The sequence below is a fragment of the Sebastes umbrosus genome, chromosome 7, assembly GCF_015220745.1.
Source record: "Sebastes umbrosus isolate fSebUmb1 chromosome 7, fSebUmb1.pri, whole genome shotgun sequence".
Classification (NCBI taxonomy): Eukaryota; Metazoa; Chordata; class Actinopteri; order Perciformes; family Sebastidae; genus Sebastes; species Sebastes umbrosus.
The window spans coordinates 29738001-29765406 of record NC_051275.1 but is presented as its reverse complement, the minus strand read 5'-3'; the positions used below and the strand labels follow the sequence as shown (position 1 = coordinate 29765406).

The 27406-nt window shown below is 42.4% G+C and overlaps 2 protein-coding genes across 3 annotated transcripts in view; both read right to left on the bottom strand.

Annotated features, from left to right (window-relative positions):
* LOC119491328 (calsyntenin-2-like) overlaps nt 1-13593 on the bottom strand; it is a 262721-nt gene extending 249128 nt beyond the window's left edge. For both annotated transcript variants that reach the window (XM_037775219.1, XM_037775220.1), the window contains exon 1: nt 13151-13593. In XM_037775219.1, the coding sequence (XP_037631147.1) occupies nt 13151-13214 (64 nt within the window). In that variant the 5' untranslated portion in view covers nt 13215-13593. The remainder of the gene's footprint in view (nt 1-13150) is intronic.
* Nucleotides 13594-25826: 12233 nt separating this feature from the next.
* On the bottom strand, nt 25827-26974 carry LOC119491021 (lysophosphatidic acid receptor 6-like). The gene has a single exon (XM_037774586.1). It carries the CDS (start codon nt 26831-26833, stop codon nt 25946-25948), a length of 888 nt encoding a protein of 295 aa, XP_037630514.1. The 5' UTR covers nt 26834-26974; the 3' UTR covers nt 25827-25945.
* Between the last annotated feature and the right edge of the window lie 432 nt (nt 26975-27406).

The window sequence follows — 27406 nt, the reverse complement described above, 5'->3', positions numbered from 1 at the left end:
GCTACTGGCAGCTACGGGCGCGGTGATGCAAAAAAAGGAGAGGCGACTCTTCGTTCTAAACAACAATGGCAGCTACTGGAGATGTTAGCGTAGATGCTGCAATAGCATCAGTTATATCAGAACTGGAGAGTATTTCTTCATTGAAAGAAGAGCAAAGAACGACACTGAAGACTTTTCTCAATGAAAAAAATGTTTTCGCTCTTCTCCCGACTGGCCTCGGCAAGAGTTTGATTGACAGATGTTTCATCCAATCACCTGCCAAGTATTTTTTGAAAGTGCCTTTACAGTTTCCAATGACGGCTTCTCAGATGGTTCTGTGAAAACAAACCATCTGGTCCATCAGATTAGTTTGTAAGCCAACAACTGGTCTTACAAACCACTTGCCAACATCGTACTAATAATTGTATATTTATGACAACCCAACATAAGCCTACAAATGTGTCGGTCAGGCTCTTGTTAAAACAGACAGGACGGCACACAGGATTAAATACAGCATACTGATTAACTTGTTTGTTTGCAGTGTAATGTTAAAATGCAACATGTAATAGAAGTGAACTTTTTGGCGGTGCGGTCTGTTATTCAGGCCTCTCCTCCGAGGGTGTTCCCTGGCTACGAGCTCAGTGTGGGGCCCCTCCACTCTCAAAGACAGATGTTACGGCTGAGCTCGGCCATCCACTCTCACCATAATGAGAACTCCAGGGGCCACGCACACACACACACAAACACACACACACGTGCACGAACACCATACCTGCCACATGCACACATGAGTACAACCCCAACACAACATGAGAAACAAAAAGTGAAAGACAGGAGTGGTGAGTGAGCCTGGCGTGAATTCATGATTTAATAATGATGTGCTGGTTAGAAAAATGAGTGACCTTCACATACACGCACACACACACACACACACACACACACACGGGCATCCATGTTAACATACAGTGTCTCTAAGTGACAAGATATTCAAATAGAGGGCAGCGGGAGTGAAGGAGAAATGGGAGGGGTGGGGTCGGATAGAAAGGGCTTGAAAGAGTGTGTACGTGTCACCTGCCAACCATTTCTGTGTGTTTAATGAATGAACATAACACGTTAATTATTCACAACCCTATTATTAGTTTCTAGCCGGCGATGTCCGAATACGAACGAGTGTGCATGCATGTGAGGAAGGAGAATAAATCAGGATTAAAATCTGTGTTTTCTGCACAACTTTTCTTGTTTACATTTATGAGTTTACATATATTCATGTATTTCTGTATGTGTGACAGAGAATGCATTAAGGGTTTTATGTAGTACGTGTGTGTGTGTGTGTGTGTGTATGCATGGCAGGATGGTTACGTATGTTATTGTGCATGCTATTGCTCGACTCCCACAGCCTCTGCAGGGTACGTTTGGCCTTATTAAAGCACAGCCGGCCTAATAAAGTCAACAAAAGCTACTCCGAGGGCACAGCTAAAACAGAAGTCAGATTAAAATATTAGCTTTTAAATGTCCTTAACCCAGTGCGTTTCCAAAAGGAGAATCTCCACGGGCTCATGCAGTAAAAGTGAAAAGAGAAAGAGGGAATGGGAGAGATGGATCCTGAGGGAAGGAGAGAACAGTGTGATAAGACCTGCCTAAGCCCCGCCGTTGGTAATTACCTCCACGCTAATGCTACACCAGGAAATCCCAGCGGGAGCATGGAAGAAGACGAGGACGAAAGATTGAAAGAACATAAAAAAAAGAGGAGCGATTGAATTTGTGATATTATTGCCCGCGAGATTAGACAAAGCCAGACAAGGAAAAGACATGGAAGATGGAGGGAGATAGAACAGAGGATGAACAAGAGGGGATGCAAAGCGATGGGAGGAGCAGGTACACTGTGACCCAGATCTTCCTTCTGGTAACACAGGGGGAGCTGCTACAGCCAGGCTGCTGTCTGCTGCAAGACCACAGCAGAAAGGATGAAGAGATGCAGGACACGGATATGAGCTAAAGCAGCCGCTGCAGTGTGACAGCTGGCCTAAATCACAATAAACACGCGGGGACGTGCAGGTTTGAAAAACAATCAAATTGTGACAAATTGCTAACTACTAGAGCCTGTTGGGCTTGAACAAGAGCTGACAGCTACTCTCTCTGTCTCCTCTTTCTACCTGGGGAGGGAGATGGGAGCACCTCTCCCAAAACACACACAGGGACAAATGAGGCCCTGAGCGTCCCGTTAAAAAATGAAACAACCCAGCAGAGAGTTCACGTCCCTCAGGGTTTGACCTAGACGCAGGTAAACACACACACACACACACACACACGCTGACGTATACACACACACACATGGTTGGGAATGCAATTACTGAGCTTGTGCAACAGCCACAGGGAACTGGGGTGCACCTTTACAGAGGGGAGAGGAGGAGCTCGCAGTGTGTGTGTGTGTGTGTGTGTGTGTGTGTGTGTGTGTGTGTGTGTGTGTGTGTGTGTATGTGTGTGTGTGTCAGTGGCCCAGTTACAGCGGAAGTATAAAAATGCTGCAACCCTGACAGGCCTTCTGCACAAAGCTGGTCCCACCTGTTCATTTCCTACGCTTCACCTGTGCGTGTTTGTGTGTGTGTGTGTGTGTGTGTGTGTGAACAGTCACTACGAATGTGTTGGATGAAGGACACTATATCACATGGATATATTTCAAGTTTTTGAGCCATCGCCTTTCATAAGTCAAAACACACATGCTTCCCCCACAAACTCATCACAAAGCCGCAGGATTCATGGATCGTTGTGCAGAGATTTCTATAGCAGGTTGAAAATATGACCGAGCAGCCGGTATCTTTGGCCACAACTCAACACACTTCAGACTGTTGGAGCGGTATTTATTTTAGATGGTTTATGCTTCTTGGCTCCGTCGCCCCTGATGCTAGAAAGAGTCATGGACGCACACTCACAGATCGGTATTTCATACTCTCAATTAGTGTTTAAAGCTTCTGAAAATTCTTTGTCAAAACTTAAAGGTACCATGTGGAAGTTTTTTTGTAAATAAAACAGGTTTACATTCAGTGTTTTTCACCACATTGAGTGTATTCTTGAGGCGTTTCCTTCCTCATAAAACATTCGCCAAACCGATTTTATCAATATTTTAAATCATGCATTGTTTACATCCATGTTTGCTGGCTTCCAGTCTTCTTCGCTGCCTTTGTTGGTGCATTCTTTGTCCATTAGGCACCAACTCTCAGTCAACAGGATAGGGTGAAACGTGCAACAGGAAGGTGTTTCACGTCACCCAAATTCTCGCTTGTGCATCTGTATCCTTGTCTAAATCAGTCGAAAACGCAGGATACCTTTAACTTTACTCTAAAATATCAAAAATCAATTATTTTATCTCATGCAGGCACAGAACGTAGGTGATAGTTGGCCGTCGGCTGTAGTCTTTGCGGTGTGTTTGAGTGCAGCTTTTTGGCAAAGACAAAGGCAACATGAGGCGACGCAACAGGTGGCCTTCATTGCCGCTGGTTCTCTGATGTCTGTTTGGTGTGTCCGGGTCTTAACTCCACACCGCCAGATTTATTTCATTTTCAAACTTCAAATGCTGACTCAAGTGACATTACTTCAGGCAATTTACCAGAATTGCTGTGCCCCCTCTGAAGCCACAAAAAGTCTCGCCCACTTCAAAACAGTGAGAAGAGCACAGCCAAAAATACAAATGAAGAATCATCACGTGAAATAACCAAAACACATGTAGGAGCCCATCATTCATAGTAAGAAGCTGATTGTTGAAACAGGTTTTCAGGGCCTTTAATCCCATCATACAGTCTTACATCACCATTATGTCTCACTTTGTAAGAGCTAACAGTTAAAACAGTAAAACTGCTTAGCATCATCATTGAAATGCTGCACATTTCCCGGCCACTTTCACCCGTCCATCTGTCACTCATCAATCACCGCTCAGCCTTATCATAGCTGTGACAGGCTGTCAGGTCCCTGGTGTGTTCTCACAGATCTCCGCCCCTCCAATATTCCCTCACACTGGTGTATGCAAATGGCCCGCTCGCACTGAGGCACGAGCTAATGGAAAGACAAAACCGTCCACTAGGTCTGCTTTCAGCACAAAGGAGAGCTCCACTGCTGCAGCTTCTAGCTGAGTGTCATTCGTTCATTTCAGGACCAAGGACAGCGCCCGGCCTTCATGTCTGCTCCTGTAGAACTCCTCCGTTGTCTTGTAGTTTTCAAAGTGAGTGTGCGGTAGAATAAAAACAACACTCTGCCATCAAAACAACATCAGTTATGCAGCTTCCAAAGCCTTTATAGTAATTTAGGATGCTTCAACATAAATTAAATAAACACAGGCTTGATGATACAACGTATTAAGCAAAGATAAATGTTTGGCACTCATTTGTCTTTCTAGAAATACACTCATATTTAGTAAACACGAAAAGAGAGCAGTGGCGGTTTTATAATGGCAGAGATAATGCAGGTAAACAGACATGAGCCAGGCAGACTTTGTCTCCAATCACTACCTATTATAACCACCGCAGAGGGGTGACAGACTTTGTAGCATCTGCTGGCAGGCTGGACTAACGCCAGGGGCGCTGACACTAGTACTGTAACTCACAACAAGCTGCACTAAATAACATGCTTTTATCAGGGCCGATGTATCCGTGGACCTCCTGCTGATGGAGCTTTAATTGGCAAAAAGCCGTAAGTACAATGAGCCTGTGCCACAAGCGGAGAAGATAATGTTGCTATGTGTTTATGTTTCTATGTAAAGAGACCGTATGAAAGCAACAGCATGTGCTTTCTTTTTATCTGTTTGTGTGTGTTTGGGTGTATAGATATAAGCTCTGCCAGCGCCTATTCAGCCTGTAAGTGGCTAGCATATGGGATGGCAACTGTTGCCTTCATGGGGAAATGGGCGGATTAATTGAAATTGAGCACAGATAGGAAAACAGACACGCAAGTGATGAGCACTTAATGCAATCATTAAGGCAAAATCACACAGGGACGGCTCGTGTAGTGTGTGTGTTTGTGTTGGGCTTTGAGGAGACTGTAGACTAATGAAGAAAATAAAAATTAACACTTGATTAATTTGTCTGTGTGTGCGGGCAGCCCAATACCTGTGGATAATCATCAGCCTTGCAAACCATTAGCAAATACATGGTGCTAATGGGGTTGTGTGCGTAGACTGACAATGACGAGGGTGTGTTGCTGCTCGCGGTAATGAAACACACAACCGATGCTCATGCAGGGCTGACCTGAATATGGAGGCGCCCTTAGCAGTGAAATGGCAGCCTTACACCGGCTTCAAACGTATAGCATTGTAATCAAGCAAGAATAAGAATAGCACGAAAACATACAGTATGACATAATATCCAGAGATTTCAGTTAAAAGGTCTAACCTGGATCCAGTTCAGTATTTCTTAAAGGAATAGTTCAATCATAGAAATACGGTAGAATAGAAGTAGAACGGACATTCAAATCTACATAGCGGCCATTTTTATGTGTACCGTTGCAAAGAGCGTAGTGGGCTACTTCCCGGGGATGTATAAAGAGAACGCTACTTCTCACCAGGGACTTACAACTCGCTAAGTACCGCCGCTTGGTCAGTGTCCCTCGGCATTGGAGACTGACACAAGGGGTACCCGTTTTACGCTACTTGAAGACGTGTCACGGACGGCGTGTCAATATATACACTGCATAGTGTCCTTTCAAAATAAACCTCCGTTTTCACAGGAAGTTAGGTTTAGGCAACACAACCACTTAGTGAGGGTTAGGAAACAGTCGCGGTTGGTTGACTTCACTAAGTGACTTGTGACTCTCGTGACTCGCAGGACTGACAATACTAACAAGTCACGTGATTACCGACTGATGTGACAAAATAAGTAAAATAACCCTCACTTGCTCCGACCGTCGACTAATGCACACGTGTGATTACATTGGAGTTAGCTGAATGCCCGGTGCGTCGCATACAGTCATTAAAGGGTGCCTCCTTGCGTCAGTTTCCAATACCGATGCGACTCACTTTACAGGCCCACTGACGTATGTTGTCTCCATAACAACTAACAACAATCGACATTTTCTTTTGAACTAGTCAAATGACTACGGCAAGTGTCAGTTCTACTCCAAGTGTATTTCTTTGAGTTCAACATTTTGGTAAATACAGTACGCTTATTCACTTTGCAGAAAGTCAGATGATAAGATTGATACCACTTGTATGGTAAATACGTAACCAGCTAATTAGCTTAGCTTAGCATAAAGACTGGAAACAAAGGAAAACAGCTAGCATTACTCTGTCCAAAGGTAACAAAATCCACCTATATCAGCACCTGTAAAGCTCAATAATTAACACATTATCTTCATTGTTTAATATGTATAACAGACGATGTGTAAAAACGATTTTTTATTTTAAGAGGGCCGGCCATGCAACAAAAAGTCCCGATGGTTACCAAAATATCAAAGTATTCCTTTAACTCTGTGTTTAATATGCAGGCCAGAGTTTGGTCAAGTGCATAGTAGGATAACTTGACATACTGTACATTGTTCAGATTGTAAATTAAGTCATAATAGATGTTTGTCAGGGCTAATTTGATATACCTTTTAGAGCTTTGTGACCAATGAAATACTAGTTACTGTTTCTGGGATAGACTCCAGCCCTCCGCTAACCTGTACAGGATCAGAACGTGTAGGTATTTTATGAATGGATAGATGATTATTTTCTTTAAAAATAGGAAACAGACAATAATAACTAAGTGAAAGCAGAGAGCGGCCTATAAAGTTACTCAAACACTCTTGTTCTGTCTGCATGTCCATTATAAAAGTCTGCACTCCACTCAGAGTGCTCCACTTGTCAACGGTGAAGATTTATGAGTCACCGAGACAAAGATCTGCAACTTTCTCTCTGACCCTCTCTCCTCTCACTCGTCCTCTAATTCTCTCCATCGTCTCCCTCTGATCATTTCCTCTGAGGTCAGCCGGACCCAGCTGGTGGAGAGGGACGGGTCAGCCGCTATCTGTCTGGGTAACCCTCATCAGTGTGTGTCTGTGCGTCAGTGTGTGTGTTTCACATATGTGTCATCACCCCGCTCTGAAAAATAGAAGAGAGCCCGCTAGTGAGATTGGACTGGAGGTATAAGTGATTGGTGGAAAACAGGAGCAAATGGATGAGAGGAGGACTGGAGTGGTGGCAGAGCACCCTGGAGAGCTCTTGGCTGTATGTGTGTATAAGTGGTGTCTTTGTCATGTGCTGTAGGCCGTGAGAGCAAATCATCAAAGGAGTCTGACAAGACACTTAAAACGTCTAACAAACTTGATTATCCTGAAGAAGTGGCGACTAAGTGTAGCTCTGCAGTGATGACATACTCAGACATAAGTTAGACATTGTAATATTAGAGAGAAGAAATAAACTACACAGCCAAAAATATGCAGACACCCCCGTATTTTGTAACTGCTGACTAGTGATAACTAGTCACTAGCCATAAAATACACAGACCTCAATCTTTCAATGTGGTTCTGTTGTGTTCAGCGCCTTTGCTCAAATTCAGGGAAGTCTTAATGTGAAAGCAAACAGCAATGTTTGAGACAATAAAGTCCCCCTTCCTGTTTCAACATGATGATTCTCCTGTACACGAGGCTAGGTCCATAAAAAGTGTTTTTCACAGTTTGGAAACTGTCTTTAAGGTGCTAAATGCGAGATTAAGAGCTGTTCTATTGTTTATGCATGGCTCTCAAATTGGCGACAGCGGTGCTAACAGTGATAACAGTGATAACAGCGGAAAAAAAAGCAACAGTGCTGGCAGAGCTAACAGTGTTAACCAGAGAGGGAACCTGATAGTGGGGGGCTACGCTTCTGCAACGGTGCTGTCGGTCGGGACGGCGTTAACAGCTGTAACCGCTGTATGAGAGCAGTGCAGAGCGTCGGCCGTGATTTAGCCACTGGGGCACGCTCACATGCACGAACATGCACTAAAAGCAGCCGGCCCGGCTTTGTCAACAAAGCACAGAGAAGCTCAGATTACAACACACACAGAGGGAGAGAGAGAGAGACTTCATTCTCTGCTCAGGTAGACATTACTCCACTATATCTTTACATAGCAAATAGTTGTTTGCTGCTACCGTATATTAATGCTCTGAATATCGTATAGAGCACCTTTAATGTCCAACATCAGTGTTGGGACCTCACCGATTAATGCCCGTGGTTTTGGAATCAGATGTTGAACAACACTCACATATGTAGTGTTTAAGTTTCCACATACTTTTGGTCATGTAGTGAGAACACTCATTCTCTTCAAATGAAAAGTTTAACCTGTAAACAATAACATGCACCCTTGCCCAGCAGCTCATGGTGGATAATGTTAGCTGATATTCTCTAATTTAAAGGTGCAGTGTGTAGGATCTGGCGGCATCTAGTGGTGAGGTTGCAGATTGCAACCAACTGAAACTTCTCCCTTGTGTTTAGCGTGTAGGAGAACTATGGTGGCTGATGTGAAAACGTGAATATCCCTATCTAGAGCCAGGGTTCTGGGCTACTGTACAAACATGGCGTCCGGCTCCGTGAAGAGGACCCGCTCTGTATGTAAGGGATAATGTACAGCGATGACTCAGGGTCTTGCATCGCACTGAAGGGGTTTATTTCACAACAATGACCCACTGGCTGTACATTATCCCACTTATTACACAGCTACTTACTTAAGAAATCAATAATTTGACACAAAAACGGTCCGCTAGAGTCCGAGATCAAAAGTGCGTCCATAGCAATGGTCTGTTATACATAGCAACGGTCTGTTATACATAGCAACGGTCTGTTATAAAGAAATAACACACCGTAGAACACCATGATTGACCAATCAGAATCGAGTATTCAACAAAGCCGTGTAATAAGTACATATAAACGGCTTAATTCTAAGGTAACGAAAACACAACAATTCTTATTATCAGGTGATTATACACTAAAGAAAACATACTTATTATATTATATTCCATTTCTGCCAATAGATCCCACTAAATGCTACACAATGTTCCTTTAAGATATATATGATAGTGTAAAAAAATATGATATTTCAACGACTTAATGACTCTTCTCTACTTGTTATATTAAGTTTAGCATTTACTATTATCAAGTCTAACAAAACATCTCTTTTCTCAGTTTTTAAGCTGACAGAGATGATGTCCTTGAAGTTCTCAGTAAAATACTGACTGATTGAAAAATGTATATTTGATCTACAACTCCATGACAACTGGGCATCATGTGATATGATTGAAACATTTAGAGCAGTTGTATCTGTCCTTTTCCTTTCCTCTCCTTCCTTGTTTTGTAAGTTCATTCCCTTTCCCATCATTTCCTCTCTCTCCAAACACACCTCAAAAAGACACTAGAGATTTAAACTTAATTCCCACTCTGGTTAAATCCTCTCAGTCTCTCTCTCTTCTCTCTCTCTCTCACACACACTTTGTAGGGCAAATCAATGAGCCTTGGCTGTCTGAATATCTGCTGCCAAGTATGGTCAGCCGTGAACACTCAAAGACACAAAAAAAAAAGAAAGAAAGAAAAGAAAGCAGGAGTAAGACCAGACACCCACTCACAGCGCGGTGCACCCAGTTCAGTCAGCTACTGAACTACATGCTCGCACACACTGTGACTCCGCTCCTCCTCCTCCCTCCTTCCTCCTTCTTCCACATCTAAAAAGACAATAGAGACACAAATACAGGAGGTAGAACAAAAAGAGTGAGATATAGAGTAAAGATGGAGGGAGATGTAGGTGTACAGGCCACGCTGGGATGCATCACTACCTTAACATCTGATAATACCTTTCAGGGACAAAACTGCCTTTCATTTGTGACTTTGTCTGCAAGTTTAAAAAGAGACAACGAGCACCCACTCAACACTACTCTACACAATGAGACAGAAAGGAAAGGCTTTATTTCTCATTAGCAATAAAAACAGCATTCGTCCGCTAAAAGCTAAAGTTCAAAACGCTGCAGAGCTTCATTTGGATGTGTAATCACAGGAAACCCTCACCCTTGTTTGAAGAGAATAGCTTAAACTTAATCACTCTCTTGCTCTTGGTATCTGATGGCTGTGGAGCTGCGCTGGGATCAGAGGCCGGACGCCACAACCACTAAGCTCTGCTACTTCTCAACTGGCGAGGGGCTGCACGGAGATCAGCGAAGCATCACAGGACAAAGCAAGTGTTTGTTAAAAAAAAGAAATCAGTGATGTCCCTCCGTGTCGCTGAGCCCTGCTTCCCCTTGCCAGGGCAGGATTTGTGCCGCATCCTGTGTCACAGCCTCGTTGGAGGATTTATAGAGTGCTCCCATAATGCACTTCCTGTCTCCAAAGGGGGGACATAAATCTACCTCTTTTTTTTTTTGTCACCCCCCTTTTTTTATTTGCTAATGGGATCCTCAAATAACCATCCTCTTGGCTTTCTTTATCTCACACCAAAGCAGCGGCAGACACACATGCAGAAGCCCTATATAGAAAAAACATAAATTATAAGAGCTGTGTCAAATAATCCTGCAACTTCCCAAGCAGGCCGTCACACTAGAGCCACAGCAGCCGAAAGCCTGTTACCAAGAAGCATCCTCCAAATAAGTGTTTGCATGTTTACAGACTGTAAAAAAAAAAAAAACATGTACAGTGTGTTTATCTGGACATAATAAAGCAGCAAAAAGGTTCCACCAACAAAGAGTCACACAGTGGGTAGCGGAATTAAAATACACTGTGCTGGTAATGAGCTATCTAAATTCAGAGTTCATATTGCTTGGAATTACACAAAAGCGGGGCTCCGGGCAGCACTGGCAAAAACTCTATAGCTCTTTCTGCTTCGCTGCCAGAAGATTCTCCCTGTCGAGCGGCGACACGGTCGGTCCTGAGGAAATCGTTTGAGCCACAGCATGCATCTGCGAATGCAATAATTCCTTTGTAAACGACATCACCTCCTCGCCCATTTTTGCATACTTCGCGGCTGTCAACACGTTGGCTGCACTCTATCACTCTCACATGCACACACACGCGCACAGAGGGATGTTGGCACTTCCAGCTCTGATTACAGACAACTCTGAAACACATACTAAGTAGATACACACACATTTAGAGCCAGACACACACACACACACTACGTTAAGTCTGACTGGATGACTGGAGGGTGGCGGTGATTAAAGGAAGTAGCACGTCCACGCTTTCCTGGAATGAAACGGTGGCTAAACAGAAAATGACAGGAGTAGCAGGCGCTTCAAAGTTATCTGTAAAACAGCTCTGCATATTGGCGCTCTACGGAGGCGGATCCTTCGCCACACTTGACACAAATGCAGTGTTTCGTTTAAAAAATAAAAGCTGAAATGTAGAAACAGATCCAGGGGTAAGAAAATGGTAAAAATGATTTAGGTTTGTTGATTCTCATGAGCTCTGCTTTTCCTGCCAACTGTGACAGGAAATGGGAAAGGCGGCGAGGGTCAGCGTGGCAACAGATCCCGGAGACAATACGCTCTTATTTTCTCCTGGATTTAACTGCACTGTACAGTGGCCCCAGGGAATCAATTAGAATCATGGTGAGCTTGGTTTTTCCGCCCCCATTGACTTGGCAGTAATTTGTTTACTTCGCAGCCGGGCTCTGGATACAAAAGAAAAAACATCCTTCCTTATAATGCAATTTTCCTGTTATGACCTGCAGTATTACATATATGAAGTTATCAGGCTAACAAACATGAATACGCAACCACAGCACATGATAGTCTCCCCACTGTGGCTAATTTGCAAGTAAATCCTAATTTAAATGAAAGTGCATTTGAGGCAAAAGCTTGACCTCTGGGCCTTGAGGTCATGGCCTGCGACAGGTCTATTAGCATATGTTTTCCTTCCTCACACACAAAACAAAGATTGCAGCTTTGCAGCCAGCCGACCAGCTGGGAGGCTCTTTCCTGTGTCAAGGAGGATGAGCAGCTTATCACACTCGCGGCGTCTCTCGGCTGCCAGACGAAACTGACAGGTGTCACCTTGTTACTTGGCTGCGTAAAAAAGCCAGCCTCCGTCTACAGGGAGTTGATTAGCACGAACCTGTTGCCGCATTTACCTACGGCACACACGCCGAGCTCACTGGAGGATTGAGCGGTCCCGCTGCAGTGGGGATACTGGTGGGACCTAAAAATAGCTCGGCGGTGAAGCAAAGCTGCCAACAGTATGGCACACATTTATGACATCTGGATGTCGTTATTATATATCTGTGGCTTTTGGGGATTATCTGTCACGGGTTGTGGGATTTTAATGAGCTGATTGCAGCTGTGAATTAAATTAGCCTGTTGATAAATCCCACTGACACTCAATTTACATATCATTATGTATACAATGCTATGATTTCAGATGGATTGATCAAAGTTTGGGTACATTTACAGGTAAGAACCTGATAATAACCTCACGTTCCTGTAAGATAAGTCATGTTGCCTGTAGAGGAAATCACTTTCATAGCAGCACTTGCAGATTGATATGATCAGCTTTGGGAGTGATTTACTCAAGCTTTTAAATGTAGACTTCCCTGTCCAGAAGTGAGATGAATAAATTCATCCAATAAAACAATTATGGGCCACATGTGCACTAATAACACCACAATTTTAACAATATTCTGCCAATTTTTCAAGTTCAAATATGCATAAAAGGCATTCGGAAGATCCCAAATGCTACTTCTTTTGCAGGTTTCTGCACAAAACCGACAGCTTATCTGCTCTACTTTCCTCCTGCCTACCTATCAGTCAACAACAAACCTTAACAGGAAAGATCCGTCTCATAACATCTAATGTAAATGTCTCTTCTACATCCAGCAGTTTAACCAAATAATGTTGCAACAAAGGAGAAGAAAAAAGGCTGCAAGTCCCTAAATCAATCCTATAGTGATGCCACATGAGATTAACCCAAAAAAGATGCTGATAATAAGGTCAGGGTGAGATCAGTATTGTGCACTAGAAACACTCTTAATCTCTTATAGGAAAGCTGTAGAAGATAAAACACCCTTAAGTGCTATTAGGGTCTGCACAGTTATACACAGTTATTATTCCAAAGAGGAACACTGCAGCAAAGAGCATCAAACACACAGCCATCACTTGTCTGTATCAGATGGACATTTCTCTGCATCCACTGCACACATGCAGCTCTAATAAAGCTGTGCAGCACACACAGATGCAAGTTGCCCTTCACCTACCGTACCTTTGGTGTGAGATGCGCTCAAGCCCAGAGCCACTACAGCCAACACGCCGGCTATTCTCAGCATCTTCTCGGTGGAGATTCAGAAGATGGGAAAAGGAGGAGAGCGACTACACGGAGACTTCTCTCCTCTCCTCTCCTCTCTCTCTCGCTCTCTCTTCAGGCAGAGTGGGAACAGTTCACTGGTATGTGGGACAAGCCAGCCAGGCAGCGTGGAGTAGAAGAAGAAGAAGAAGAAGAAGAAGAAGAAGAAGGACACCGGTTATATGCCCGCAACGCACCTCTCGCCGCACCGGAACGCGCGCGTCGCGTCGCAGCGCAGCTTGTGGACGGACGAGGAGCGACTGGAGCGGTTTTGCGCGGAGACGGAGACTGGACGGGACTGGAGAGCAGCAGAGCACTCCGGGACCAGACCAGAGCGACGTCACAGGGAAGAGAGAGAGAGAGAAGGATTCAGGCACCCACCCCCCCTCACCCATCCTCCTCTCTCTCTCTCTCTCTCTCTCTCCCTCTCTCCCTCTCTCCTCCTCCCATCTCCTATCTCTGGAGCATCCCAGCCCACTCCAGCTCACAGCAGCCTGCCCTGCTGAGGAGGGATCCGTCATGAAAACAACTGACCATCTTGTTTTAATCCACTCCAGAAAGAAAACACTACTGCTGTCATGCATTTACAAAAGCCTAGATCAAACTATTTTAACAAATATATATAAATATATATACTTTAGGGCTGTCAATCGATTAAAACATGCAGGCCTAACAGCATTTAATCATGTGATGCAAATCATTGCAAATTAATCACAAATGTTTTATCTGTTCAAAATGTACCTTAAAGGGAGATTTGTCAAGTATTTAATATTCTTATCAACATGGGAGTGTCAAATATGCTGCTTTATGCAAATATATGTATATATTTATTATTGGAAATCAATAAACGACACAAAACAATGACAAATATTTTCCAGAAACCCTCACAGGTACTGCATTTAGCATAAAGAAATATGCTCAAATCATAACATGGCAAACTGCACCCCAACAGACAACAACAGCTGTCAGTGTGTCAGTGTGCTGACTAGACTATGACTTGCCCCAAACTGCATGTGATTATCATAAAGTGGGCATGTCTGTAAAGGGGAGACTCGTGGGTACCCATAGAACCCATTTTCATTCACATATCTTGAGGTCAAAGGTCAAGGGACCCCTTTTGAAAATGGCCATGCCAGTTCTTCCTCGCCAAAATTTTGCATACGTTTGGAGCATTATTTAGCCTGGTACCAATGGATTCCTCATGTTTTGTAGTTACATATGATGCCAGTATCTTCACAGAGCTTCAAAACTGAGCACACTACGGGGTCAAAATCACAAGTTGCGTTAATGCGTTAAAGAAATAAGTGGCGTTAAAACAAATTGACAGCCCTAGTATACTGATAATAACACTATTTGTGTTACAATGCCATTAACCATTGTTAAGTCACTAAAGAATACGTAGTGCATATCAAATGTAGGAATTCAAAGGCGCTATAATGAGAACAGACACATTGTGTGATTTAAATACAGCAGGCTTTTATTTGTTACTTTCCTGAAGATGCAGTTTATCTTCATTATGAAACTGTTTTAATTGTTCATGCAGGCTACAACAGAAATAGAATATTATCAGCCCAGTGTAGGACAACCTTGGCACAAGTCTGCACCTCCTGTTGTTATACTTTTAAATTCACCTTTTTCAGTTTCACCAAAAAATATTATTTCTGAATTCCTTGTTACTGCTTGCCTGATATTTTTCTGGACTAAAGGATTTCAGTTCAGCCTAAGGACTTTGTGTTTGAACTAGTAGGAGAAAGAGGAAAAGAAAGATTTCAGGGCTTCAACTAACGATTATTTTCGTTGCATTATTTTCTCAATTAATCGATTAGTTGTTTGGTCTATAAAATGTCAAAAAAAATTGTGAAAAATGTAAATCAGTGTTTCCCAAAGCCCAAGATGACGTCCTCAAATGTCTTGTTTTGTCCACAACTCAAAGATATTCAGTTTACTGTCACAGAGGAGTAAAGAAACCAGAAAATATTCACATTTAAGAAGCTGGAATCAGAGAATTTAGACTTTTATTTCTTTAAAAAATGACTCAAACTGATTGATCATTATCATAATAGTTGGCAGTTAAATAAATAGTTGACAACTAATCGATTAATCATTGCAGCTGTAATAGATTGACAGACTTTAATATAACCAGAACAACAAGACATTTACCTCAGTATTTTTTCTTATCACAGAGAAAACATTAAAAAACTGCTGCTTAAATCTCAAATATTGTCATTTCTTTCTAACACATGCAAAATGAACAATCTCTGAGCGACACGGCTCATTTTGCCAGAGAGAACGTTATTGTCTCCCTTATTTCATTCTTTCAGATTGTCTAAGGTGTGTGTGTGTGTGTGGGCGTTTGCTGGCATGCATGCGACTGTGTGCATGTGTATTAGTTTGTTTTTTTGTCGGTCGGTGGCGGGCAGTAGGATTAATAATAACTTTTTCAATTTTCCTGAGTAGCCTATCTCAAAAGGAACTTTTCTTTTGGACTATCTCCGCTGGTTATGGATTATTCTGGGAGGCAGAGAAAATATTGCCAGCGTTATCTAGAGGGAGAGAAAAAAAAATAATAATACAAACAGATGACAATGCACAGATTTGAATCCACACCATCCAGTGATGAAATTAAATTTGGTCTTCTTTTCACTGGGAAATGTCCTAAGTGGTTTATAGCTGACAAAAAGGCAGGAGAGAAACCAAAGCAGTGGTTCTCAAACTGAGGAGCTGGGGCCATCAGGGGGCCTCAGCTACATGAGGAAGATTTCAACTTGACTGTATTTTAGTGATTTCTATAATATTACTTTCATATCATCACCTATCATGTACACATACTGTATAGTATTAAAGGGGACATATCATGCTCATTTCCAGGTTCATACTTGTATTTTGGGTTTCTACTAGAACACGTTTACATGCTTTCAAGCTGAAGTAGGCGAGATTGGAGCAAACGTGATTAAAAAAAGTTATTTTTATAAAACGGTCGCTAAGTCGTGACAGCAGTACATGAAACAGGTAACGTGAAAAAAATCATGTTCCTCTGTGTCCTCCTGGTGCTCCTAACGGCATCTGCAAGATTTCACAGACCGGAGGAAAACAAGCAGTAATCTGATCTGAGGTCTGCTGTCCAGCTGCCGTCTATGAGAACCAGCTGTCAATCACTCGCGAACTCCGACCAAACGGTCAAACTAGGCAGCGCTGATCAAATATGAATCAATATTATGTTACGTTAATGACTATTTCTCTCCTCAAATGTTTTCGGAATCATCTTGTAGTGTACTGTTTAGCTGTAAAATGAGAAAGTTTGTGACGCGGCCATTGTGAAATCTGTTGAAGGAACGCCAAGCTCCGGTCATGTGACCACAGCCAATAGGAACGCTCTCTCTCTGAAATGACCTGTGATTGGTCAAAGTCTCCCGTCACGGGCTAGATTTTCTAAAGCCTGAAAACAGAGCCATGAGGAGGAGCAGAAGTCTAGTTATCTCTCAGAACACTTCAATTATAATATGCTGAAAGGTTATTATGGAATTTTTTGCCCAATGATGCCAACAATGTATGCCGCCTACTGAAGCTTCAATGTTCAAAAAACACATTATTTTTCTGTCAGTCTGAAAATACCTGTCTTCACCCTCTGGGCACTAACATCATCACACATGAATACAATTGGGCTCATTGGATCCACAAGAGTCTCAGCTTTACAGTGATACCCATTTTATGTAATTCTAAGACTGTTTAGGGACCCCAGTATGCAGAAATATTCAATTACACCATTTTAGAATAGGCGAAAATAACACATTTATACTGTATACAAAAAACTTTTGCCTCAAACTGCATGTGATTATCATAAAGTAGGCATTTCTATAAAGGGGAGACTCGTAGAACTCATAGAACCCATTTTCATTCACATATCTTGAGGTCAGAGGTCAAGGGACCCCTTTGAAAAAGGCCATGACAGGTTTTCCTCGCCAAAGTTTAGTGTATGTTTGGAGCATTATTATTAACCTCCTTCCAGACGAACTAGCATGGCATGGTTGGTGCAAATGAATTCCTCAGGTTTTCTAGTTTCATGTGATACCAGTATCTTCTAGCTCTCAAAGTGAGAGCCTGCTACAGCCTCTGAAAGACAGTAAGGCCGGCCGTGGGCTGGCCCTCAAGGAGTTGAAGGGGTTAATATCTTGTTCCCTTTAATATTAAATGCTGCTTCTTAAGTTTAAGAGCATTTAAGGACATAAAGTATAGGCTAATATATTCCTCAAAGCTTTACAGCACAGCCACAGATCTTCCTCCAAATTACATCCATTAATCAACGAAAACAAATACGGTAACACAGAAAAAGCTGTGTGCGAAATAACTAATCTTAATCTAGCAAGGCAAGTCATCTGGGGGCGCAGCGGAGCAGGTTATTTTCTGAGTTTAATAAGACTTTCTGTATCAGTGACCCAGCTGCATCAGGCACAAACACTCTCATTTTTTTCATCAAGGCCATTTTCAAAATTAGAACCTGCTGCAAATGGCCAATTTTGTTCGAACTCCGCTTCTGTTCTCCAGGTTTTGCGATGCTTTTTCATTATTGACACACATTATGCCCATTAGGCTGCCATATCCAGCCACCCTGGGAATAGTGAATTGCGAGCTATAATGCTAATGTGATATCACACTGTGTCCGTCTGTCTGCTCAGAGTCCGGGTGAAAAAAAACAAAAAAAGTTTCTCTCATACGGTGTGTATTAGGCAATCTAACCTGGCTGAGTAGTTTAATGTGCAATTCTATTTGTCTCCTGTAAGTATTTCACCTTTGGGAAATATCAGTGACATACATTACTGGCAGCCATTTGCTGTTTGTTGCTAAATGATGATGGAAACAATAAGCAGAAGGTGAGGATATTAGTTTCAAATTGATGATGACTAGTGTAGTGTAATAAATATATAATGTGCCGTGAGAGCTGCCAGAGTCTGCCCCTCAAGAACAAGCATTTAACTCCTTAAAACTCTGACGGCCCGCTATTCTGTCTTTGTTCTGGGCTGAGTTTTCATGCTAATGTGAAGATAGTGGTATCATATGAAACTAGAAAACATAAGGAACTCATTGGTACCAACTATGTCATACTAGCTTGTTGGGAAGATGAATGAAAATGGGTTCTATGGGTTCCAACGAGTCTCCCCTTCACAGACATGCAGTATAAATGTGGTTATTTTTGCCTATTCTAAAATGGTGTATTTGAATATTTCTGCATACTGGGGTCCCTAAACAGTCTTGAATTACATAAACTGGGTATCACTGTAAAGATAGACTCTTGTGGATCCAATGAGTCCAACTGCATTCATGTGTTATGACGTTAGTCCCCATAGTAGCCATTTCATTGTAGTGAGACCATTTTCCTTGACCTCATTGTATAAACTGACCCGTGGTGACCTCTAGGATAATCACAGCCTCATGAAACTTTACAGCCACAAACTAGAGACCTAGAGCATTCAGAGGATGGATGGATTTCCTAAGTAGAGTGACATTAAGGGGGTTTCTGAGCAGTTTCCACAACAGAAGTGCTCGCCATCCAATCATTGAAAAATGCAATTCAATGGTGCAATGCAATATGGTGTTCCTCAGGGTCTTGGTGTCATAATGTGGTATTTTGGTCATTTTATTCAATTCTCGAAAAAGATCTGGTGCTAAAAATGGTAAAATTTAGCACCAAACGTTTGTAACAAATGGTATCAACCCATAAATTTGCTGCAACAATTTATGGCAATCACAAATCTGCCTGCAGTGGAGGCAGTGCTCTTTGGTGCCGAGGCACAAGGACGCTTTAAGGTTGTCCACACTATTAGACCAAAAAAATTTCACATAATGCTAAAAAAAAAAACAGTATCAGCGATCAGAATGACCTGCTGTTCTGAAATTACAACTTCACAAAGAAAGTTTCACTGTAAATTCATCGCTCTGTAATGACGGCGACGTAATAGTTTCGTTCCATTTCGTATGGATTTTTTTTATTCTTTAAGTAAAATCTCAAGGCTGCCCTGGGCTCGTTCCAAATCCATTTATGATACTCTGCTGCAGAGCGCCGCGGTGCTAATGAGTCTCCCTCAGTGCACCTGGTTGACATTTCACATTGTGGAGCATATATTAGCTTTTGTCACTAAGCAGACTTACGGCCAGCACTAACCTAATGTACGATACATTTCAGGCACTTTGCAGAGATTTATGACTTATAGACAATGCAGCAGTACCACTGAAGCCAGAATACACTATAAATGAGAATACACGTAGTTACGAATGTTTCCGGACACAATGCAGTCCTTTCACAAAATACCTATAAAGTTAATGTACAGTACGCACTGCTGTTGAGATGCAGGAATATGGTATACACATATAGAAGTCCATTTTCCACATTTATCTTTCAGCCGGGGGGAATACATACCCCCGAGGATGCTGTTGCACACAGAGACAGTTATTTTCTTTTTTTTTTCCAGGTTTGGGTGGAGATCCCTCTGTGCACAGCGAGTGTGACAGATAGAAAAGCACACTCATGCATCTTAATTTGATCATTTACTGAACACATGGTGAGAATAGAGAAGTGCTGAAACCAATGGTGCAGTCAGTGTGCCGTTATTTGGTGTATAATCATAGTGCTTTATATGTATGCATTTTTCTTGTACCGAGGTCCATTTGAATGTTTGAACATTATAGCTGGAGCGGAATGCGTTTGGACATTAAAATCAAATGTTTTTTCTCTGCAGGGAATACATTTAAACTTGAGGTTGCAGAGCAGGTCAAAGCCTGACGGCTCCCTGCTGTTCTTCCTGTCATTCTCCTTCCTGTCCGCTGTTGCTCCTGAGTCCCATCAACCATCTCCTTCCTCCTTGTCCCTCAACCGAGAGGTCATTTTGTCTCAACTAATCACCCTCCCATGTTTCTATTTGTCCCGTCTTTCATCCCGTATCCGTCTTCCTCCTCAGCTCTATACACGGCCTAATCACTCTACTGTCACTAAATTCAGATCTCTCTATCCGCCGCGGCTCTCCAGTTAGTGTGTGTGACAGAGTGCAGTGCCTCCGCATACTCCCACTGACAGCTGGCCCGGGCTGGAGGGGGGGAGGGGAGGGATGAGAGGGAGGTAGAGAGAAAAGGCAAAGAGATAGACCATCATCCCCCTGGCGTTTCCCCCCGGCTCTTTCTGAGGAAGTGTCGGTGGCGCCGCTTTGATGCCGCCTACATCATGCAGAGGTCTGAAGCTGAGAGAGTGCCTTCTGGCCATGTTTTGCCTCGCCTCACTGGCAGGAACTGGGCCAGAAGTTGTCATCTGCTCAAAGCCTCGCACATCTCTCAATCCCATTACTGAAAACTATGAAAGTAAATTTGAGTTCCTCTCCAGTCAGACAATGGCTTGTTTCAAAACTACTGCTTTTTTTTCATAGTGATTTGGCTTTACTCAAACTAATTTTTCTCTTTTCTCCTTTGTTTCTATTGAAACATTAAAAAGGTATTGAAACAGTTTCAATACTCAATCTCTGCAGTATCGATATGCGGGGTACCACCTGCACTTTTTTGCTCTCTCTTCTCTTCGACAGTGAGTTGACACACTCGCTGCTATTTATCTTTTAATAAAAATGGTATTGAATGTTGATATGTTTCAAGGTATTAAGGTATCGAAGCTAGAAATTCCAGTATCATGACAAATCTAAAAAGGACCATACCAGTGTCTCTGCAGTGTTTGCCCATTTATTACAAATCATATATTATACAGCCAGTTATATTACATAGCTACACATTCTGCAGAGCATGCAGATGTGTTTTAGAAATGTAAATATATATTGTTCTACCCTTCCAGGCATCTATTGTCTTCCATTCATTTTAGCACAATGGGAAATAAGTTGTGCAATCCATCACAGAGCAACTCAGTGTCACGCCAAAGGGTGTAATAGACCCGCCTGTCCACTGGCCTTAAAAAAAGTATGTAAACTACAATACGTATGGAAACAACGCAACACTGAAAGACATGTCACATACGTCACTAACGTGATTTCCAAAGCAAAACATCAGCCTCGAACACCAGTCTCCTTGAATGTCCTGTGTTTGTTGGAACCATTTACCTCCCATCCCAGCCGCCATAAGTAGTCATTCTCACTTTTCTACGTCACTAGGTCCTTTGCGTAGCATATTTACACGGATGCATTTAAACCAACAAACACGAGGCTTTCATCCAGGAGACCGCTGTTCATGTCCCGTACGTTAAGTTTCACTTTCACGTTACAATCAGCTGTTCATTCGTGACGCCAAGGGGCGTGACAAAGCGGCAGTATGTGACGAGTTGAAATGAGAACAGAGTGCTTACATTGCAGTCAGTACAGACTACATGACGTACAAATGACACACCTAAAGCAAGAACGGCGTTCTTATCACACGCTTTTGCCTTGTGCATTATCGTGGTATTTATATGCGACCGGGCTGCACAGAGATAAAGTGAAATTAATATTTGTTAAAGTTACATAATGGTTATGACCTGTTTATGTTTATTTTATCCATGAAGGGACAATGCACATTAATTAACATTTAGATTTGGCCATACAATGAGCTAATTGCATCTGCATAATGTAATGCAGACATTTCAAATCATTATTCTGTACTTAATCTGCATGAACCATGATAATGTTATTCATAATTAGTTAAAACTTTAAACAGGTAGTCAGTTTTAAGGGTCTAATTGAATTTCATTGTCCTACATTTCATCTGTATGGACATGAATGGAAACCAATAGCTGCATGAAACAGCGGGGAAGAATACATCCACAAATGTTAAACTTTATAGCATGCATTGAAAATATTCAGCAAAGATGTAAAGTATCAATTCAATTTTAAGTATCCAACTTAAGGATCTAAAACTTGCAAACGCGCGGGTTCATTCCATTAAAGGACTAGTTTGACATTTTGGGAAATATGCTTATTTGGACAAAGCCCAGTCTAAGTACCGTCAGCTCAAAACTGATGACAGCAGATCTTTAAGTTTTAGCTCACATGCAGTTTAGACCTCTGAGCAATCAGCTAGCTGGCTGATAAACTGGCTGATAAGCTGATATCTCTACGTGCCTCTGCTCTTTACTGACAGGGTTCAAGGTTGTTCTAATAAGAACCATCCAGGTGGTAATGTGTCTAGAAAAGGTTGAACCCAAAATCACATGCTGCAATTTTGATTCAAAATGTTTCACTAATCATTCCTTTTGGATAAAAAGCACAAGTGCAGTTTAGTGATTGATTCAGCCTTCTATCCCTGTTGTTTTAATATGTATTTTAACTGCACCCTCGTGTCATATTGACAAAAAATGTTGCACTTGTTTGGGCGGACGATGAACTGAGCACATTTCCATCTGTTCCAATGATCTCTGGGTTGATCTGAAGGCTTCAGATGGTGCAGGATTGTTGTTCCTCTGCGCTTTTGGTGTCTCCCCTGTCCATTCAGTAGCTCAGCATTTTGTTTTCGTCTGTCCCTTTTCCTCTTTGCTGTGCTTTTGGCTCTTTGTGCTGCCTGACTCTCCACAGTCACCAAAGCTGCTGTTGTCTTTGAATAGCAGTCCTCCTCTGGTCCAAGGCAGACTTGGCTTCAGCTCAACCCGCTTGTTTGTGAGTCTTGGCAGCGATGCCTGCAGACCTGAATGTACCTGTTTAGGCTTTTTTTTCTTTCTTTTTTTGTTGTGTACTTATGTGACTGTTAATGGTTGTGTGTGTCTGCTCGGGAAAGGAGGAAACAGAGAGAGGATCTGTGTGTTTCCTCTTTTTACCTTGGGGGGGTAGAAGGTCAGCTGACCGTGACCAGCGTTAGCAGACACATTCAGTCAGACCCTCCCGTCCCTCCAGATCTGGGGTATCAGTCACTTACAGACAGAGCGCTCTAAACAAACATGACCTTGATACACACATATAAATAAAAGGTAATCCAGAGACGTACTGAACAAACACACACGGAAAAAGCTGCACGTAAACAGTTTGGTTCTAAACCATTTTCCCCATGAACACAAATCAAGCCAATTTCAACCACGTACAAAAACAATCTGCTCCGCGAGGAATAAAGGCTGTCATACATATAGGCTGTTTGGCGTCGAGGCGAAATAGCAGCTAAAATTAATTTGACTTTATGGCCTCGGCAGAGTAAGGACAAGACTGAGCAAACAGTGAGTGCACTACTGCGGTGTATTATGGTTAAACATCAACACAGAGGTGAGGCTGCATAAAGTAAGGGCTGTTTTTCTGTTCAGCCTCTCAGCATTCAACTTCCTCCCATAGAGGTCACACGCAAAGGTCACATTAAACATATATATGGAGCTGCTCGAGGGAGGAAACTGCCTCCACGCTGGTCTCCAATTTATGAAGGGTCAGCAGCAGCCCTACGGATGACCTGACTTTATTTAGAAGGCACAACATTTAATACATACAAATGAATATTGTTTTTAAAATTGTCACTTGGTCGCTAAAGGGAGTGCACGTGTTTTACGATGAAACCTCAGATCACGAACACAGGAAAGCTGGGTGAAATGTGAACTTATATTAAGCAGGAAAGAGTGGTTTATGTGGTTTGGTTGTGTTCCACTGGTGGCCTAGTTACGAAACAAGAGCAACAAGATGCATGTGAGGACAAGGCTCTGCTATGTTTCCATGAAGTGGAGGGTTTACCCGATGCAGACTGTCCTAATTGTCAACAGCAAATCCCCAGAGTCTACGTCCAGATATTACATCTGGATTGTTACAAATCTAGATCCTTTTTGGATCAATTTCCTGCAGGCACATACAGATGCCCCTCCATTTGGCAAAAGCTTATAGGACTTGAGAGCTGCTGGCTCCCGAACTGAGACTCTGACAAAAAGCACAAAAGCCTCCGCTGCATCACAGGATTTATAACCAAAGACACACGAGACAGCGCCAAAATGATGTTAAAAGCAATCAAACGAAAAACTAACATGGTTGAAGGAGGATTATGTCTTATCCCTAAACTGAAAGTTTACCATTAGCATTTTTTGATGCCAACTACTGTTTGTATATATACGTCTAAAATATATATAAGGCATAAAAGAGCACATGGGATCAGAAAATTCAAGACCAGTGTGCCAAGAACACCAAATAATATCTGAAATAAGCCCAATGAATGATGATGAGGGGAGCAGAGAGAGTGTGTATATTTAAAAGAAAACTTAAAACATACCTTTGTAGCCTAGCTTTTATTATTACCTCCGCCAAGACCTTAGGTTGTGTTTTCACCGGTGATGGTTTGTTTGTTTGTTTGTCTGTCTGTCTGTCTGTCTGTCTGTTAGCAGGATTACTCCAAAAGTTCCAATAGATTTGAATGAAATTTTCTGGAGGGATGGGGTGTAGCAAAATAAACAATCCATTAGATTTTGGTGCCGATCCGGATCATGATCCGGATTCAGGAATTTATTTAAGAATTCCGATCAGCCAGAACATTAAGACCACAAAGTATAACACATACGCAGTGTCACTGATGAAGCGTTGTTGACGCATGACCCCGCCTTCTTCCTTTCTGCGAGCAGAGAGATACGAGTGTGGATGTGTGGCGAGACATCGAGGTGCGGCGGCAGCTGCTGGCCGTCCGCGGTGAGAAAGAAAAAAGATGAGAGACAGTGTAGTGTAAAGTTATACAGACATAACAAGCCTGCTGAATAAGAGAGGCATCCGCCGATACGTTACACGGAAACACACCGTGTTAATAATAAGCCGACCACCTCACGGTACCGCCGGCTGTGAGCTGTGATCTGTTTTTAAAGTCACGCATCTTGGCGGAGGTCTGCGCTCTCCGAGTGCCATTCTAGTTACTTTTATTATATTATACTTAATTTCACTCATTTAAATGTTTTTATTTTAACTTATGTTCTTTTTAAAAGGTCTTACTCATAACAACTTTATGTAGGCGAATAATTAAAAAAAAAAAAGAACATCCACATATTTTTAGAAAGCTGCTGAATAAAATGTGAATGAATCATTTAAAAAATTTTGACAGGTCCAAAATGAATGTTTTGTGTATCTCTGTGGAAGATCTCTGACGTTCAGTTGCCACTTCTAACAAGGCTTGTGAGTTAATTGCATAATGACGTTGGTATTGCGTGGTATCTCTGTGTCATCAGTGTAGTTAGGGTGGTAAAAACAAATGAATAGCTGAGTTTGATGGAGTTAGGTTTACAAGACTTTGACTGAACTGAGGCAGCTCCTACTGGTTGTTGTGTGTTATTGTCCCTATTAAAGCTCATGTAGCCAAGCTAAGGTGACACAGATCTAACAGGTCAGTGAGATTTATTTATAATCATGGCAACACAGGGAAGTTTGTGTATTCAATACAAGATGCCTGGGGATCCAATTTTGTTTCTGCAGCTCAGATAGGAACTGAAAATAAAATGTGACTTCAAGTGTGTCGCTTTTGCTGTTCACAGACCCGAAACATGAGATCTGTGTCACACATGGATGGAAAAAAACAACCACTGAAAGTCAGTTGTACTGTGCAAGTAACCTACATCTCCATCTCTGTTTCAGGTCATTAAACATCGCTCTATGGAAGAAAACAAATCCAGTTTTTATTTTGGTATTCAAATAAAAAGAGACAGTTGTAATGTGAAAGTGAGAATTTTATTTATAAAATATACTATGATTCCGTTTTTCAGCTTATGTCACACATCCAGACACAAATAATGCAAATTCTGTCCCCGTCTATTTTTATCACCAAATGTTATCTCATAACAGAACTATCCACATCCTCTTTTTTCTTCCAGAAACCATCAAAAGAGAAGTAATACAACAGAGGATCCAGACAGCAGTTCACACTAGCGAGACATATCAGTGGCGTGAGAGCAGGGCCCCAGCTTTTAAAGAAAATAAACAATGACACGGGCAAGAAAAATATAGTGAACATCATCAAGTTCATGGCAAAAACCAGCATGACATTCACTTTGTTGTTGACCCTTGCGGAGACACTCAGATGTCTGCGTAGAGTCAAAGACACCAGAGCAGTGGACACGATGTTGACTGCCAGCATGGTGAACACTAACGCAGGCAGAACATAAGCCATTACTGATCCACGACGAATCTGATGGTACTGGAGATGGTGACGAAATTCAAAACAGGTGGATTCATTGTAGTCGTTTAAAAATCTTGAAAATCCAACGCTCTCTGGGATGTTCACCACCACCACAAACAGCCAAACGAGCCCAACAGCTTTCAAGGCGTTAGAAGCGGTTCGAAGATGGCGCGACCTCAGAGGATAAACCACAGCCAGCAGCCGGTCCACGCTGATGAAGGTGATGAAGATGGCGCTGGAGCGGATGTTGTTGCGAAAGAGCATTGTGATCCAGATGCATGCCATCCTGCCCAGAGGCCAGGCGCCCGTGGCGTAAAAGTGGACCCTCATGGGTAAGGAGATGACGAGCAGCAGGTCAGAGATGGCCAGGTTGACCATGAAGATGGCACTGGGGGATTTGAGGTTGTGGCTCCGTAAGAGAATCCACAGCGAGACCGCATTGAGTGGCAGACCCAGCGTCATCACAGATCCAAACACCACAGCGTACGCCGTGTTCCTCATATCCAGCTCCGTTCCATTTTCTAATGTAATGTTGAACATTGTTTCGCTTCTGGGAGAAATGCAGAAGTGCAGGCGAGTGAATGTAGCTGCGACAAAGACCACAATCACTCCGCCTCCTTGCAAATAAGATCTAACAGGTTCAGTGTGAACAAAGGTTGCTGCTACATGCTGAAATGGCTGAGTACGTTGCAAACAGGAAACTAGAATACTTGTTGTGTTCGTGTGAGATAGAGATTGTGTGGGAGTTAAAGTCATGGAGAAAAAGCTTCTTGTAAGATTTTTTTTTTTTCTAAAACCACAATCTTGTGCACTGTATTTGGAAGCCAATGCAGATTTTGACACGTGTTCCAGAGTTGGTTTCTGTTGTATACAAGTACAGTCTATTAATGAACCATCTGTGCACATATCCACTGTTGGAATTTCATCTGAACCAGCAATTATGCTAATTATGCACCAACTATGTACAACAATTACTGGCTGAGCAAGGAAGAGAAAAATGACAATTATGTAATTTTGTTGCCATTGATGTGTTTCCTATGGCATTTAGCACACGGTGTTGGATGACTAATGTGTGTTAATGTTGGACATACCTGCTGTACCAAATTACCCTCA